This window comes from Leishmania major, chromosome 22 (assembly GCF_000002725.2).
Source record: "Leishmania major strain Friedlin complete genome, chromosome 22".
Classification (NCBI taxonomy): domain Eukaryota; phylum Euglenozoa; class Kinetoplastea; order Trypanosomatida; family Trypanosomatidae; genus Leishmania; species Leishmania major.
The window spans coordinates 285,065-302,643 of record NC_007263.2 but is presented as its reverse complement, the minus strand read 5'-3'; the positions used below and the strand labels follow the sequence as shown (position 1 = coordinate 302,643).

Here is a 17,579-nt window from a genome sequence, read left to right as displayed (position 1 = left end):
ATGGATATGTGTGTCACTTTTTTTTCTGCATCTCCTTGTCTCTCTTGGTCTGTGCATGGATATCTGTCTGCGTGTGCCTTCTTCCTCTTGCTGCTCACGCTTATTATTGTTATGTCACTTGTATGCGTGTGTGTCTGTGCATGGCGTCGCACGCTCCACACGCACAGCCCACCCCTCCACTTTCCCGCGTTCGAATTCACCACAGGCAACCACGGCCATCGCCTCCACGGCGACGTCAGACGGGGCGGCACATGTCGCACAACGCGAAAGCCGACAACTATATAAACAAGAACGACTAAAGTTACGCTGTTACGTTTATGTGTGTATGTGCATATATGCCTATGTATGTATGTATGTGCGTGTGTGTAATGACTCTCTCGTTTTCTTCTCAAACACGCACACACACTCACACTCTCTTACTGTTGGATATATGTATATATGTATATATTTTCGCATGTTGGCCGTTGGTGTCTTCACACAACCCCCATCCCCGTCCCATCTTTTCTGTGAAGGCGTATGCGCGGCTTTCAAGACATCGCTTATTTGCCTCTCTGTGTGTGTGTGTGTGTCCTGGTCTCTCTGCCCGTTTTTCAGGTGGGCTCATGACTCATCTCTCTCCTTTCGTTTCACTCTCTCTAGCTCATCGTCATCCGTGACCACGTCGTGACTTGCTGTAGTCGCACCACATGAAAAAGCAAAACAAAACAAATAACACTGCCGTCTTCCCTAGCACACACACACACACACACACGTCGCGTGTTTTGTGTGCTTGAATTTCTCTTCTCTATATCTAGATCTATATGCTTAACGTATTTGTACGTTTTCTCGGCTCACTGTCGTGTCGGCTTCTTCGTTGATCGGCTCTTCTCTTGTTTTTGGTTGGTGTGCGTTGTGTTCTCTCGTTCTGGTTTGCCTTTTTCTTTGTTGGGGCCGTGACGCTGTATGTTTCTTTGCTTGAATGCCAACTTTCTTTTGCATTGACTTTGGTGTGTTGTCGGTGCACCACCGCGCAACTTCCTCTCTCGCCCGCTGCTCTTCCTCGTTATCTCCTCCTCGACTCCTTACGTTTTTTTTCTTTGCGTGTGTGTGTGTGTATGTGCTGGCAAAGAGAAACGGAGGTGCTGCGATACGTAAAGGAGTGGGTTGTGAGAGGGGGAGGGAGTAGCGCAGCGCACTCCTGTCAAGCCGCTGCCTCTTTATGTTCGCGAAGACTCTTTGGAAAAAGCAATACCAAAGAAGGCAAGCAGAGAGCACCAAGCTCGCTATATATTCATATATAGCGAGGCCGCTGCTGCAGGCTCGTGAGCCCTTTGCTATGACTGCATTGCTTGATGTTTCGTTGCGGCGTCTACCTTTTTCTTGACGAAAAGCTTTGCAAGAAAAAAATGCGTGCAGCATATTTCGTTACGCTGTTTTCGCGCTTCCGCGTCGCGATAATCAGCACCGCTGCACCGGAGACGCGAGGGTTGTGTGGTGGATGAAAGGGGAAGCCCGATCACGCGTCGGCGTTTCGGTTGCCGATGGCCCCGTCAGCTGACCGCGTTGAGCAGGTGCTGGTTCTCTCTTTCTTGGAAGGGGTCCCTCAAGTGGCCACGGATGTCTGATTTCGATGTGTTTGTTTCTTCTCACCGGTGAACAACAACAACAACCAGAACAACCAAACCAAGCAAGAAAAGGGTGTGTTGTACGCGAAGCGTCTGCTCTGGGACTGTGCGCTTGCGCGGATAGCGTCTCCCTCGTATGGCATGGAGGTTCTCCCACGCTCGCCTTCCTTTCTTACACCCATTTTTTTTTGTTTGGTTGTTGCTGTCCTCGTAAATTTTTTTCTTGTGTTCGCTCTTGTTTATCGCATGCTGGAACGCCGTAGATGCGCGTGAGGTCTCTCGTACTTTGGTTTTTGTGTTTCCCTTTTTTCTTTTCCATTGTTGCCCGAACCGCGCGAAGCTCTTCCCTGCTGCAACTCTCGTTTTCCAGCCCCCCTTTCTCACTGCCTTCTGCAGGTAGCTGTGCATGTATAGCCCCTGGAATTATCACGACTTCTCTCTTTTCACCTGGCATCGGCCCCCTTCGGAGCACCGCACGCACACCCTCCCCCCTGCTCATGCGCGGCGGCCGCGTGCGCTTCAACGCATCACTGGCTGGCGGGCTGTGGGCGGATGGTGCGGCACAGGCAGGCATGGGGCCAGGAGCGGCGGCGATGCGTCATGCTACGAATGCACTGACGGGCACAGCGGCAAGAGGCACTTGGCGGCCGCCGCCCCCCACACGCGGAGAACAAGGCTGCTGGGCTCGTGAGGCACACCTGGTTTCGCGCTATGATCTTGCACGCAGTGACCTGGCCACGCACATCCCGCTCGCGCTGCATGGGCTTCCCCCGCCGGGTGTCTACCGCTGCCCCCTGTGCTCCGTCGGAGCTACGTGCTGTGAGTTCTTTGTGCGTCGGCACATGCTCGCCGGCGGGCCCCTCCCCCGGCCACGACACCGCGCTGAGGCAGGCCCCCGCAGCGCAGAACTGCGAGCGCGGTGCGCGGGCGCTGTCATGCACAGCCGGCACGTCGCGTGCCGCACGCAGACGGTGCATGGAGAGGCGGGAGGTGCAAGAGCGGTGGACGGGAACGGCGCGAAGCGGACCATGCCCGTGGGCCGCAAGGTGCGTGCGCGAAGCATGCGGCGCGCCGTCGATGTGCCCGGGTGGGCTGATGAGGCGCAGATGCCGGAAGCGTGGCGAGGGCGTCCCGAGCTGCACCGCCGAGTCCCCCAGGCGCGAACGTGACGAGCCTGCGCGGAGCAGATGATGGAATGCGGCTGCTTGAGGCGACTGAGGGCGCTGACCGGAGGGTGGCCGACTTCCTCCTCGGGCCCGTGCTGCGTGCGCCCGGACTGCCCCCTGCTGCCCGCACGGCGGCCGCCGCGGCTTGCGCCCTCGATCGGGAGCCCGAATGGTGGCCGCGTGGGTGAAGGCGTGCAGCCCACCCGCGTCTCCGTGTGGCGCCGATGGCGCCGCGCGCACCCGGGGAAGGGGCGAGGAAGGGCATGAGGAGGCCGCTACGCGCGTGGCCCGATTCGACGGCAGGCGGCTCGTCCGAGACGGCCGGGATGAAGCCGTGGTGCCGCAGGGGGGGGGGAGCGGGTGCGCTGTGGCTGTCTATGCGCGTTGGTGTGTTGACTTGTTCGTGGTGGAGTATGCTGATAGAAGACGGATAAATAGTCTGTTCATGCGTAGGCGGACACGGCAAAGTTTCGATATACGCTTGCACCTTTTTATCTGTCTTCGATGCGGCGAGGGGCGGCGTCTTTTTTTGGTGTATGTTGAGTTCTCGTTTTTGTTTTTGTTTTTGTTCGAGCTTTCTGTTTCTGGTGTGGCAGTGTCGTTTTTTTGTTTTCGGTCGCTTATGGATACAGAGATACCCCTGCCCCCTTTCCTCCTCTCTCCTGTTTGATTTTCCGTAGCTCTCTGCGGTCGAACCTCCCCCGTTTCCCATCTGCCCAGCGTGGCACCTCCGCCCACACCCCCTTTTTGTTCGGCGAGGGGTAGGTTTTTCGGTGAAACGTTGCCTCTTGCTTTTGTTTGCTTTCTTGTTTTCAAGTTAATGTAAGATGATCGTGTCGGCTGTGGATGGCCCGCGTGAGACAAACACGAAGAAAATGCCCGAGCAGCGAACGAAGCAGAGGATGTTTCGATGTCTCAAGGGAAGAGCACAAGCGTTTTCGAGCTTGTCGCCGTTGCGGTTTCCGTTCTACTTCTCTCTTTTCGTACCCCTCCCTCTCCCCCCAATTCTCCCTCTCGCACTGGTCCTTTTTCTTGCTCAACCCCCACCCCTCTTCTACACCGCCTTTGTCAGTGTACAGGTGACGCTCTTATTCCCCTTCCTTCTCCTTCCCCCTAGTCCGCCCTCCCACCTTGTTTTCTTTTCTCTCTTCTGCCCGTGTGTTGGTGTGCCCTTGTTTGGCTAACCGATCTGGTTGCTTTCTTCTTTGTGCTTCACTTTCTACCCCTCATGACAGGGGGAGAGGAACATCTCCGTGTGTGGCATCTCAGAGTCCAGTAACCCCACTCTGCGAGGAAACCAAGCAGTGCACCCCCTACCCCTGTCGCTGCCACCTGCAGAACCACTTCCGGTGGCGACAGGGTCAGGCACCGAGGACTTGGAGAAGCCAGAGCGATCTATCGCCGCTGATGTGGGCGGCCAGGTCGTGGGTGGCGTTGCGTCGGCGCTACCTGCGACGGTGAACGCGTTTCCGTCATTGATGTGATGGGGCAGAGTGTCCGCGTGACTCGAGCGTGTATCCCACCCGACCCCTCCACTGCCTGCTGGTGAGGAGCCTGCGCCACCCCGAGGGACGCACGAGGTGGCGACCGGCGAGGCGGGCCGGGGGAGCGGGTAGAGTTGGAGGCTGAGGCCGTGCTCGGATGGCTGAGGGCACTGCTGCAACGCGTGTTTACGGCTGCTTGGCGCCACGCGAGGCGGCCTGCGACAGGCCGGGTGGTGTGGGGCCTGAGTTCATGTTGCATGGCGGATTGGATGCGTTGATCAGGACAAGGAAAGTACGACCAGGCGGGTGAATGAAGTCGGACGAAGTGAAGGGTAAGCCAGGGTGTGTGGAAGCGTTCCCTCCTTCCCTTGTTCCGGAAGGGGAAACAACTGACCACGGCTGCCTGTGTCTCTCTCTCTCTGTGCGTAGGTTAGCTGTTATGCGTGTCTATCCAGAGGCTGTTCATGTGCGTGCGTCTGTGTCATTCTCTCCTTGTGTGTGTGTGTCTGCGTGTGTCCATCTTCCCTATTCCCTTTTTGTGTTCCTTCTTGTCGCCCGTGCGCTGTTTTTATGCCCCACTTCTTGTGTATCACCACAGCCTTTCCCTGTGCCTTCGTTTTTTTTTTTTCGGCTTGTGCTTGTTGCAGTATCTCTTCCTCTTCCCTGCCTCTCCACACCTCCCCTTCTCACCGATTGGTTTTCTTCGTTGTCGTGACGTGCTTAATGGAGCCGTCTTGATGCTCGATGCACGCTCTTTCCTCCCCCTTCCCCTCTCTCTGTGTGTGTGTTGTCGTTCTCATTTTCCTGTGTAGAAAAGAAGCATTCGCCTCTCTTGCTCGCGCTTGTCTCCTGCTGGTCTTCATGTGCTGTGAGATGGGGGTGGGGAGGACCCCTGAGCTGATGAAAATCAAAGGCGAGGGTGGTGGTGGACTTTCACTTCCCTCTCCTTCGCTCGCCTTCCTCTTATACCCGAAGGCGGCGCAGGTGGGGTGGTTGTGGAGAGGGGGGAGGGAGAGAGGGAGGCGAACGAACAGAAGGAACCAGCACGCTCGTAGGCGGACATGGCGCAAGTCCGAAGTGGGGAATGCTTCTTTTGCCGTTTACCCGCTTTGTTTTCGCACCCTTTTTGTCGCTGCTCGTGTGTATTGCTGCTCATGTTCTCCCGTTCGCTTGTCTGCGAGGGATGGAGTGGGGCATCTTCCCCACCACACCCGCCCTTCTTCCTCGAAAGCCGTGCGGACTTTCGTTCCGGCTCACGGAGGCTCTCTCCCTCTTTTCCACTCTTTCCGCCTCCATCGACAAAAGGATTGTTTTGTATCCTCTTTTTGTCGTCTCCTCGTACTTCCGTCACCATTTTCTTTTTTTTTTTGTGTGTGTTCTTGCTCTTCGCGCGCGCTGCAGTTGTACACGTGGCGTCCATGTCATGCTGTTTCCTTGTGCTCTCAGTTGTGCGGTGGCGAGCAGAAGCAAAGCGCTTGTATACGTGGGCGCATAGGTTTGTGTGCATGGCTCCCTCAATTGGACTGCTGCTGGTGCACGCATACCTCTCGTGTGCGCTACGCTCTTTTTTTTGTTTTTCGTTTTTTTTTTGTTTTGTTTTTTTCCTTTCTCTCCGTGTGTGTGTGTGTATGTATGTGTGTGTGTGTGCTGTGAACATGTAGCGATGCTCTATGTGCTCCTTCGAGCTCATCTGCACGCACACGCACACGCACACACGCACAGCACACCTGCCTCGCTGTATTCACTTCTTGTGGCGTTCGCTTCTTTGTACTTGCTTCTTTTTTGTTTCACCCTTTTTTTCTTTTCTGTGTGCTCCTGCTGTCCGTTGTGACCGATGCGCACATTCAGACATGCAAGTGAGTGTTGTGTGTGTGTGTGTGTGTGTGTGTGTGCGTGCGTTCTTCTTCGGGCTTCACCTTACTGCCTCTTCTCTTCGTACCACCTGTAACGGGTGTGTATGTCTATGTCTGCGCGCCGGGCATGCAGTCATGTCTGTTCATCTTCCTGCCTGTGTGTGTCTCTTTCTGTTTGTGTGTACGTATGCGTGAGGCACTACCGCTTACTTTCTCGTTCGGGTTATTTTTTTTTTTTCGGTGCATGGTGTCGTGATAGCGACCGCATTGAGGTATGTGAATAAGCGCAAGAAGAAACACACACACACACACACACACACACATACGCACACACATACGCACAGGCGCAACAACACCCGCGCAATTGCGGCATACAGAAGGAAACGTGTGTTCGTACCCACCACAGCGATCAGAGGTGGGCAGGAGTGGGGTAGGTTACCTCCTGGAGACGAGGGTTGCACCGAGTACATGGAGTATATGCATGTGTGCGCACACGGGCGCGCTCGGGTCGCGTACGTGGCCCGCTTCACCACCTTTTGTTCACCTTTTTCACCCCTCCGTATTGGAGTGGTCGAATCATAACTTTGCCGCCTCCCTCCTTTCCTCTCTCTCTCTCTCTCCTCCTCTCTCTCTCATTCTGTTGTTCCTCCAGTAGCTCTGCGTCACCTACCACCGCCCCCTTTTTTTTCGTTTTCCTTCGTTCCCACCTTCCCTTCTTTCCTCAAATCGCACACGACACACACGCGGTTACGCACACCAAAGCATCTCAGGGTCATCAAAAAAGCAAAACAAAAACAACAGCCAAACCCAACCAAAGAGCCAGAGGAAAACACACAAAGAACGCCCCCCTCCCCCTCCCCAACCAAAAGAAAACACCGAGGATTGTTCTCTGTTTTGCATGGTTCGTTCTGTGTGGTCCTCCCCGGCTCGCTCTCGCCTTTATTTCACGACTTCTTGTCGCTCTCTCTCTCTCTCTCACACACACTATTCCACTCCCTGTTCTACCCCCCTCCCCCCACACAACGTCCAACTGCCTCCTTTCCCATATTACTGACCGCCACAAAACTACGGAGAGAAAAGAGAATCAGCATCGCCACGCTGTCACGCCTCTTCACCCTTCTTCAGATTTGTGTTTGAGCTGTTCCTCTGGACTTTCTTTTCTGTATCTCTTTGCTCCCCCCTCCTCCCTCAAGTTCACAGCCTGCACCTACGGAAAATCCGTACAGCCCCTCCACCCACCCGCTCGCAGACTCTTTCCGTGTGCTCGCTTAGCTCTTGCTTGATTTCGGTTTTATTGTTAGCTTCCTTTACCGAGCTCCTCACTCCTCACTCCTCTCTCTCTCTTTCATCGTGGCTCCAGAACGCTCCAGTGGTGGCAGTGGTGTTGCACGAACGCAAAAACAAAAAGAAGAGAAAGCAACATCCTTCACAACACCCGCAATACTTGAGCACCAGGCTCTTCCCCATCCCCCCTCTCCCCACCCAACACCCTCCACGCGGTCGTCACTCAAGACATTACTGGACTGACCATCATTTTGTATGTGACCTGCGCAAAACACCCTTCTTTGTCTCTTCGCCCACTTCGTACAGATTTGCCAACACTCGTAGTCGTCCGTGCTTCCCCGCCACAACTCAGAAATGCCACGCACAGCTCCCGCCAAGGGTCGCCACATCTCCTACAACGCTGATGGCGAGCTCTGCATGACGGTGGTGGACCCGGTGACGCGCAAGCTTCTCATCCCGACGCAGTACATCTTCGAAACCCGCGCCCAACAGCGTGGCACGCTTCCCTCGCTCTGCCAGCTCTTTCTTTCTGGTCGGTGCCGCAAAGGCCAGGGATGCTACCAGCTGCACGCCGACTGGGAGGCAGTGCAACGACTTCGCTCTCAGGTGGATAGCCTTCCCTGCTGCTGCCCCACTCACGGAGATAAGGACCACATCGGCGTCTTAGAGAATGCCCTGCTGCGCGAGTCCGTCTCGCTGGGCCACCCCCACTCTCACCACCATGGAAACAGCGAGCAAAACAGCGCCGATGCTGCTGCCGCTGCCGAGTCGACCGTTGGTGCGAACGACGTTGTGCTATACGTGCCGGGCTGCTCCTTCTTTGAGGGGAGCTACGCGCCACTGGACCGCGTGAGCTACACGGTCGGGCTGCGTCGCCTACTGGAGGAGCAGCGCGTCTTGCTTACCCCGTCCACGGCGCGCATCAGCCTACTGAACCAGGTCACAGGGTTCCCTGAGGAGAAGATTGTTGCGGACGCGTCGGCGGCGACGGTGTGCCGCCTGCACGCGATGGGACGGTGCCGGTACGCCGAGGAGTGCAAGTTCCTGCACCTTTGCAAGGACCTCACGACGGCCGACCCGCAGCTCACGGCATCCCCGGCTACGGGCGGCGTCAACGGCAACGCCAACTGCGCCGCTCCCGGGTCGTTTGAGGCAAGCACCACCACCGCGGGTCTCACGAACGGCACGGAGACCTCTTCTATGCCTTCTGATCGCCGGTTGAAGAGTTCCCACTACCACAGCAGCTCCGCCGCTTTGAACACACCGGGCGCCCCCGTTCGCCAATCCGTCTTCACTTCCATCAGCCTCCAGCAGCAGCAGCAGCTGCCCCTCGGCAACGGTGGCGCTTTGGCGGCAGACCCCGCTGGCATTGCGACTATGGTGAAGGTCGGGTTGGCCTCCTCCCTGCAGCCGTCGCAAAGCATGTCGTACCACCAGGATCCGTCCGTGATGGTTCCGGCGGACGGGAGCACCGGCAGTGCTCGCGGCTCGTCGAGGCCGTACTTGATGGGCAGCGCTGGTGCCTCTGAGAGTGGCCGGCTGCTGGTGCCGCAGCGTGAGGACGTCAGCAACGGCATCGAGGGCGCTGGCACCGCCTCTGCGGTGCCCTACCTGTCAAAGAGCTGTGGCTACCGTATCGGCGCCGTTGGGACGACGTCGCTGCCGCAGCGGCCGCTACAGATTGAGAGTGGAGTTATGCCCCAAATGATGAACGCGAGCACCGGCAGCTTCCCCGGCAGCAGTCAACAGAATAACTCCTCGCCCTCGGCAGCCCCGTATGGCCTTTCGCCAACGAAAGGCAACCGTGTTCGCGTGTCCCTCAGCCTCCCCGCGACCAGCTCCACATCGGCACTGACGTACGGGGCGGCGCTTGGCACATCGAACAGTTCGGATAAGACGAGCTCGCCGCCGGCGGAGGGGTCGATGGGGATGTCGTCAAGCCACAACAGTTTTTCGCGGTCGGTGACGCAGATGCAGGCCTCGTCGAACTCCACACGCTGGCATCACAACCCGTACCTGGCCTCATGGCCCAAGACAGAAGCTCCATACGGGTGCTCCGGCAAGTGCGACGGCCTCAGGTGCCACCCAACCGGTTTCTACGCGCTCCCGATCGCGCGCGCGGCGTGACGCTACGAAGCTCTGCTTCCCGAAGAGGGGAGGTGGGGGGCCGATAAATGAGTAGCTGATGACCCTTTCCACACACGTCCTTGTTTGTTGCCCCCTCGTTGCCTGGCTCCTTGCCTTTTCCTCTCGTTTTCTTTTGGTTGTTTCCTGTACATGACCAAAACGACTCACTCACTCACTTTTGTTTTTGTGTTTTCTTTTCGCTTGTTTAGGAAGAAGGAGAGGCGATCAAGGAGGTGAGAAGCAGCAGGAAAAAAAGGAGGTGCGTGTGTGTGTGTGTGAGGGGGGGGGGAAGGAAACTGTGCGTGCACGTCAACAACACAAGGGAGGAGAGGAACGAAGATCAACGCCTTCAGCGCCACTCTCACGGACAGCGTGTGACAGCAGCGGCTGTCGCGCAAAGACTCTGACGTGCCACGCATTAGAATGAGCAAACATGTGCCCGCGCCCCTCCTTGTAGTCTCACACCTCTCACTTCCCCACGCAATGCGGGCAGAGAAGACCTCTTTTCTTGCGTTCTGCGGCCTCAGCGCTGGGTGTGCGTGGTCTTCGGTGCCGGTATAGAGTTCCCGTGCATCGCGTACGCCCTCCGCTGCCGCGCCCCCGCGTTCCTCTCCATGTCCTCTGTCTTGCTTCGTTTGCGCATTTTTTTTTGATGTTTTCTTTCCCTTTTTTATCATGTCTGCCTCTCCCGTACTCTCTCTCTCTCTCAACACACACACAGACAGACAGACAGACAGACAGACACACACACGCGCCCTCGCCCCCTCCCACCTTCCCGCTTTTTTTTTCCTTCTGTGGTTGTTCTCCTCTTTCCTTTTTTTTTTGTTCGGGCTTGTGCTCGCGTTTTACTTTTTTTTTTGTTCCTTCTTCGGGTGTGTTTCCTTCCTCGTTCCCCTCTTTCCCCTACTTGGTTCGCTCGTTACACCTCTTCGTTCTCTCGTTTTTCCTTTCCCGCCTTCTCTCCCAACCCTTTCCGACTGGGTGATCATGGCATCTCTCTCTCTCTCTATATATACATAGTTTTATTATTTATTATAAATTCTCTCTCTCTATATATATAGCCCCTCTTTTCCTCGGCTACTTGCCCTCCTTTTTGTGTGTCACTCTCTCTCTTCTCTCACAGGTAGACCCTCGCCCGTCCACTCCCCCCTACATTCACACACACACACACACACACACACAAGCTGAAACCCCGTCTTTACCATGGCACGCGTCACGAACGGAGCGTACACACACACACATCATCTATCTAGCGATCTATATATTTCTCTCTCTATATCTGTATATATATATATGCACAGATATCGAGAGAAATATATAGATAGAGACATACGTTTGCTACCCCTTCGCTTGCTTTTTGTTTTCCATCGTCCTTTTTGTCTGTGTGCACGTGCGTGTACGTGTGCGTGGGTGTGGCGGCCCCTTGCACCCACCCTCTCCCCGCCCCCCTCTCTTCCGCTCAGCCTCCTCCTCCTTTCTCCCTACCCCGCCGCACGAGACGACTTCGTTTGTTTCCTCAATTCGTTTTCTCCTTCCAACGATTTTCTTTCTCCCGGACGCTCCCTTTTCTCCGTCCTGGCGGTGAATCCGCTGAGTATGGACCGCGTCCCACAACCCGAACTACACGGCGCCTTCTTCGCTGATGGCACCACACTCCTCATATATCCCCCACCGACAGAGGCGTCCGAAATGCCGCGCTCCGATCCGTCCTATGGAAGGCTCAGCACTGGACAGGCCAGCACTTCGTGAAGCGGAGTGCACGCTCTGTGGTGCGCGACATCGCAGCCCACGGCAACTACCCCCGCTCACGCAAGGAGGTTACCTTGCGTATTCGGCGCCGGGGGTTGCGCGCGCCGGATCACGGTGCCGTCATAGCGCTTCGCCAGCATCAACTCGGGCATGTAGGCATCGGCCCCCTTTGGAGCACCGCACGCACACCCTCCCCCCTGCTCATGCGCGGCGGCCGCGTGCGCTTCAACGCATCACTGGCTGGTGGGCTGTGGGCGGATGGTGCGGCACAGGCAGGCATGGGGCCAGGAGCGGCGGCGATGGGTCATGCTACGAATGCACTGACGGGCACAGCGGCAAGAGGCACTTGGCGGCCGCCGCCCCCCACACGCGGAGAACAAGGCTGCTGGGCTCGTGAGGCACACCTGGTTTCGCGCTATGATCTTGCACGCAGTGACCTGGCCACGCACATCCCGCTCGCGCTGCATGGGCTTCCCCCGCCGGGTGTCTACCGCTGCCCCCTGTGCTCCGTCGGAGCTACGTGCTGTGAGTTCTTTGTGCGTCGGCACATGCTCGCCGGCGGGCCCCTCCCCCGGCCACGACACCGCGCTGAGGCAGGCCCCCGCAGCGCAGAACTGCGAGCGCGGTGCGCGGGCGCTGTCATGCACAGCCGGCACGTCGCGTGCCGCACGCAGACGGTGCATGGAGAGGCGGGAGGTGCAAGAGCGGTGGACGGGAACGGCGCGAAGCGGACCATGCCCGTGGGCCGCAAGGTGCGTGCGCGAAGCATGCGGCGCGCCGTCGATGTGCCCGGGTGGGCTGATGAGGCGCAGATGCCGGAAGCGTGGCGAGGGCGTCCCGAGCTGCACCGCCGAGTCCCCCAGGCGCGAACGTGACGAGCCTGCGCGGAGCAGATGATGGAATGCGGCTGCTTGAGGCGAATGAGGGCGCTGACCGGAAGGTGGCCGACTTCCTCCTCGGGCCCGTGCTGCGTGCGCCCGGACTGCCCCCTGCTGCCCGCACGGCGGCCGCCGCGGCTTGCGCCCTCGATCGGGAGCCCGAATGGTGGCCGCGTGGGTGAAGGCGTGCAGCCCACCCGCGTCTCCGTGTGGCGCCGATGGCGCCGCGCGCACCCGGGGAAGGGGCGAGGAAGGGCATGAGGAGGCCGCTACGCGCGTGGCCCGATTCGACGGCAGGCGGCTCGTCCGAGACGGCCGGGATGAAGCCGTGGTGCCGCAGGGGGGGGGAGCGGGTGCGCTGTGGCTGTCTATGCGCGTTGGTGTGTTGACTTGTTTGTGGCAGGGGTGTGGACTGGTGTAAGAAGAGAATGATGCGATTTTTTTTTTGTATGTTATGGTGTTTTGTTCTCGTACGTTTTTTTTTTGCTTGGGAGCGCCCCCGTTTTCGAGCGTTGCTGTTTTCCGTGTTTTGTCCTTGCAGCTGCATATAAATTGATGCCGGTGATCGGGTGAAGGGGTGCCGAAAGCCGAAAAGGAAGAACGAGGATGCGCATGCAAGGCGTGACGGAATTTTTACGCTGTCACGGAGAGAGGGCGAAAGTGCGCGCAACACATCGCCACGATGATGCTGAAAAAAAGCAAAAGAGAAATGAGCGGTACGGCACGCAAGACACAGGAAGGCGTGCATGCTCTCAGGTTAATCGGCACATTACACCCACCTACCCACCCACCAAGATATATGTCGTGAAGGAAATCCGGATGGCAATGTCTGACAAACGGGAAAAAAGCAGCTGCAGTTGAGAAGGATACGTGCGAGGCGGAAGCGCAGTATCTATCTATCTATATCTATCTATCTCTCTCTCTATATATACCCTTACGCGAGTGCTTTTTTTGGATTTGTTCCGCTGGTGCGCGTGAGTTGGTTGTCGTTGTGGTTGTTGAGGCGGATACGTTTTCAAGGCGCCGGGTTCTTTTTCCACCCTTTTTTTCGCTCTGTAGGTTTTTTGTTGTGCAGACGACTCCACCACCACCACCACCACCACCACCACCCCTTTCCTTTTTTTGTGTTCTTGTGTTCATGCTCAGACTTCTCTCATCCTATTCGCACATGGTTCTGTCGTTGAATATTTTTCGTTTCTTTGTTTTTCTGTCTCTGCTGTTGTGGATGACGGGGAGAGTTGCTCTCTGCTAGCACATCTCTGCGTATTGGCATCGCGGAATGTTTTTGCGCGTGTGCCCATGCGCGAAGGTTTCTCTGTAGCTGATGGCGCGTGGCAATAATAGAAAACACGGGTAAGGCGCAATACTTTGTGCATGCAGCTTTCTATTACCCGAATAATAAGAAGGTCAAACCACCGTGTCTCACTCTCTGTCTGTATCTCTCTTTTTCTCTTTCTTTGGCGAGTGCCTTGCGTGTAGTTGGCTGCCGCGGTGATGGACATCGCCCCTCTCCCCTCCCGTTGTTTCGCCTCGTTCCCTCCCTTTTCCCCGTTCTCTTCGTTTGCGTCTCCGTTTACTGTGTTGTCGTTCTGTTGTGGTTCTCGTGAGTTGGGGTTTCCACCACTGGCGCCTTTTTTTTTTGTTTTTGTTTGTTCCGCTGTATCTATATCTCTTTTTACGTTTCCCATTCTTTTTGTTCAAGTCCCCCCGCCCTTTCTTTCCGTCCTTCCGTCCTTCCTTCCTTCCCCCCCCCTTCTCGTTCCCACACCCTCTCCCCCCCCCTTTCCTCCTCCTTCCTTCTTCCTTCCCTTTTCTTCGGCCTTCTTGTCTATTTCCCTTCCTCCCCCCTGCCTCCCTGTCGCTGGATGCTGCTGCTCCACACAACGTCACGGTGCGCATCTTTGTATTGAGATCCGTTTTTCCTTTCCTTTTTTTTGTATTTGATGTTGATCGACGTCTTTCATGTTGAAAAGGTATGAAACACGGCGCTTGTCATGACGGCGAAGGTGATCGCCATATCTATCAATTTTTCTCTGTCTATATTGATGTCCTTCCCTCCTCCTTCTTTGCGTGTCACCACTCCCCTCCCCAAACTTTTGTTGTTTTTCCTATTATTATATTATTAGGATTTTTTTTTAGTACTTTCGGGTCCGTTTTTCCCCCATTCCCCTTCCCCCGTCGCTTTCCTCTAACACACAAACACACACACACACACACGTCATCGTCTTTCACGTGTTTTGGCTTGTCCCCCCCCCCTCTCTCCTCCTCCTCCTTCCCTTTTTTTCTTTTTTTTTCTCTCTCTCTGAGCTTGGCGACGTTCAGTCTTGTCTGCTGGGGGCTGCCCTTGTTTTCCTCTCGATCTTGACGTCAGTAATGGCGTGGTGTGGGAGGGGAACATCTCCGTGTGTGGCATCTCAGAGTCCAGTAACCCCACTCTGCGAGGAAACCAAGCAGTGCACCCCCTACCCCTGTCGCTGCCACCTGCAGAACCACTTCCGGTGGCGACAGGGTCAGGCACCGAGGACTTGGAGAAGCCAGAGCGATCTATCGCCGCTGATGTGGGCGGCCAGGTCGTGGGTGGCGTTGCGTCGGCGCTACCTGCGACGGTGAACGCGTTTCCGTCATTGATGTGATGGGGCAGAGTGTCCGCGTGACTCGAGCGTGTATCCCACCCGACCCCTCCACTGCCTGCTGGTGAGGAGCCTGCGCCACCCCGAGGGACGCACGAGGTGGCGACCGGCGAGGCGGGCCGGGGGAGCGGGTAGAGTTGGAGGCTGAGGCCGTGCTCGGATGACTGAGGGCACTGCTGCAACGCGTGTTTACGGCTGCTTGGCGCCACGCGAGGCGGCCTGCGACAGGCCGGGTGGTGTGGGGCCTGAGTTCATGTTGCATGGCGGATTGGATGCGTTGATCAGGACAGGGAATTTGTGCTGTTCCCTCGTCCCTCCGCTCCTCCTTGATGACTCTCTGCAGGAAAGATGACGAAAAAGAAGTAAAGGAAGCGAAGCTATCACTAACAGCACGAGTATATGAAAGGACAAGAAGAAAAAACACACAACGTGCGGTGAAACGGCGGAGCGGGGAAGCGGGATGCACCCTCCCGCGCTCCTCACCATAACTCAGCTGAGCAAGGGAAAGAGCAGTGTACGTTTTTGCCACTCCTCCCTTTTTCGCTCTGCTGCTAACCCCTCGATTCACCGGAACTGGGACTGATGCACTCCCTTTCGCGTTGCAGAGTCCGTGCGCACGTGTGTGTGTGCGCGCAAGTACTGTGGCGTCCCTCTTTATTTGGCGTCCGTCTTTTCCCCGTGGATTCGCTGGGGTGCGTATGCGTGAGCGTTCTCCCTCTCATACTTCTTTCGTTCTTCCCATTCCACATCGTCCCTGCTTCCTCCCCTTCCCACCTCTTCTTCGATCTGCGCGCTGCCTCGCTTGTCGTCTGCGCTTCCATACCTTGTGTATGCGTCGTTGCCTTTTATCTGCCCGGGCGGTGTGCGGCGCTCTCGTTTCTTCTCGTACTATGCATCCTATCCTGCACCGCCACGCAGCAGGCAAGGTTACCTATAAGCCATGTCGGCCACGGCGACGTGACACGAGAGAAGCGGTGCAGACAACAACGGAGCGTCTCTCTCATCGTGTTTACTCGTTTAGCCGCCCAACTGATATTCTTGCGCTTGGACGGCATGGGAGCACCGCTGATTGCACTCCCGCGCGACAGAGAGAGAGAGAAAGAGCTTGCGCAAGAAACTATGTTGGCTGCAAGCGTTTCTTTCTGTGGTCCATGTATGCAGGATTCCCGTACTCGCCTAAGGGGATTACACACCCACACGCCCTTCGCCTTGCCGCCCTGACGCACGATCAATCCTCTTTCTGTGGTCCACTTTTTTTTTACCTCCTTCGTTTCGTCGATCGCCCCGCTCACGCAAGGAGGTTACCTTGCGTATTCGGCGCCGGGGGTTGCGCGCGCCGGATCACGGTGCCGTCATAGCGCTTCGCCAGCATCAACTCGGGCATGTAGGCATCGGCCCCCTTCGGAGCACCGCACGCACACCCTCCCCCCTGCTCATGCGCGGCGGCCGCGTGCGCTTCAACGCATCACTGGCTGGCGGGCTGTGGGCGGATGGTGCGGCACAGGCAGGCATGGGGCCAGGAGCGGCGGCGATGGGTCATGCTACGAATGCACTGACGGGCACAGCGGCAAGAGGCACTTGGCGGCCGCCGCCCCCCACACGCGGAGAACAAGGCTGCTGGGCTCGTGAGGCACACCTGGTTTCGCGCTATGATCTTGCACGCAGTGACCTGGCCACGCACATCCCGCTCGCGCTGCATGGGCTTCCCCCGCCGGGTGTCTACCGCTGCCCCCTGTGCTCCGTCGGAGCTACGTGCTGTGAGTTCTTTGTGCGTCGGCACATGCTCGCCGGCGGGCCCCTCCCCCGGCCACGACACCGCGCTGAGGCAGGCCCCCGCAGCGTAGAACTGCGAGCGCGGTGCGCGGGCGCTGTCATGCACAGCCGGCACGTCGCGTGCCGCACGCAGACGGTGCATGGAGAGGCGGGAGGTGCAAGAGCGGTGGACGGGAACGGCGCGAAGCGGACCATGCCCGTGGGCCGCAAGGTGCGTGCGCGAAGCATGCGGCGCGCCGTCGATGTGCCCGGGTGGGCTGATGAGGCGCAGATGCCGGAAGCGTGGCGAGGGCGTCCCGAGCTGCACCGCCGAGTCCCCCAGGCGCGAACGTGACGAGCCTGCGGGGAGCAGATGATGGAATGCGGCTGCTTGAGGCGACTGAGGGCGCTGACCGGAAGGTGGCCGACTTCCTCCTCGGGCCCGTGCTGCGTGCGCCCGGACTGCCCCCTGCTGCCCGCACGGCGGCCGCCGCGGCTTGCGCCCTCGATCGGGAGCCCGAATGGTGGCCGCGTGGGTGAAGGCGTGCAGCCCACCCGCGTCTCCGTGTGGCGCCGATGGCGCCGCGCGCACCCGGGGAAGGGGCGAGGAAGGGCATGAGGAGGCCGCTACGCGCGTGGCCCGATTCGACGGCAGGCGGCTCGTCCGAGACGGCCGGGATGAAGCCGTGGTGCCGCAGGGGGGGGGAGCGGGTGCGCTGTGGCTGTCTATGTGCGTTGGTGTGTTGACTTGTTCGTGGTGGGCTATGTGCACGTTGAGGGACGACGTTGGCCCTTGCTGACTTCCTCCGCTCTTCTCTGATTTGTCCCTTGTGTGCCCCTGTGAGGTGGGTGCTGTTGTGTCTCAGTGGAGCGCTGTTCTTGTCGGTGTCTGCGGGCGAGTGGATGAGGACGGCTGACAGTGAGGTCCCTCGAAAGGGTTTGCAGCTGCTGCCTCCCTAGCGAGGAAATCAAGGCGAAAAAGAGTGGGGCAAATGCCCCAGTCGCCAAAAAAAACAAAAACAAAAACACGCGTGTGCCTGCAACAGGCGTGA

At 57.7% G+C, this 17,579-nt stretch overlaps 1 protein-coding gene across 1 annotated transcript; it reads left to right on the top strand.

Moving 5' to 3' along the window:
• Positions 1-7,745: 7,745 nt before the first annotated feature.
• On the top strand, positions 7,746-9,518 carry LMJF_22_0740 (conserved hypothetical protein; the record flags this gene model as incomplete). Its single annotated transcript, XM_001683173.1, has 1 exon — positions 7,746-9,518. The coding sequence occupies one exon, from the start codon at positions 7,746-7,748 to the stop codon at positions 9,516-9,518; it is 1,773 nt and encodes a 590-aa protein (XP_001683225.1).
• Positions 9,519-17,579: the final 8,061 nt, after the last annotated feature.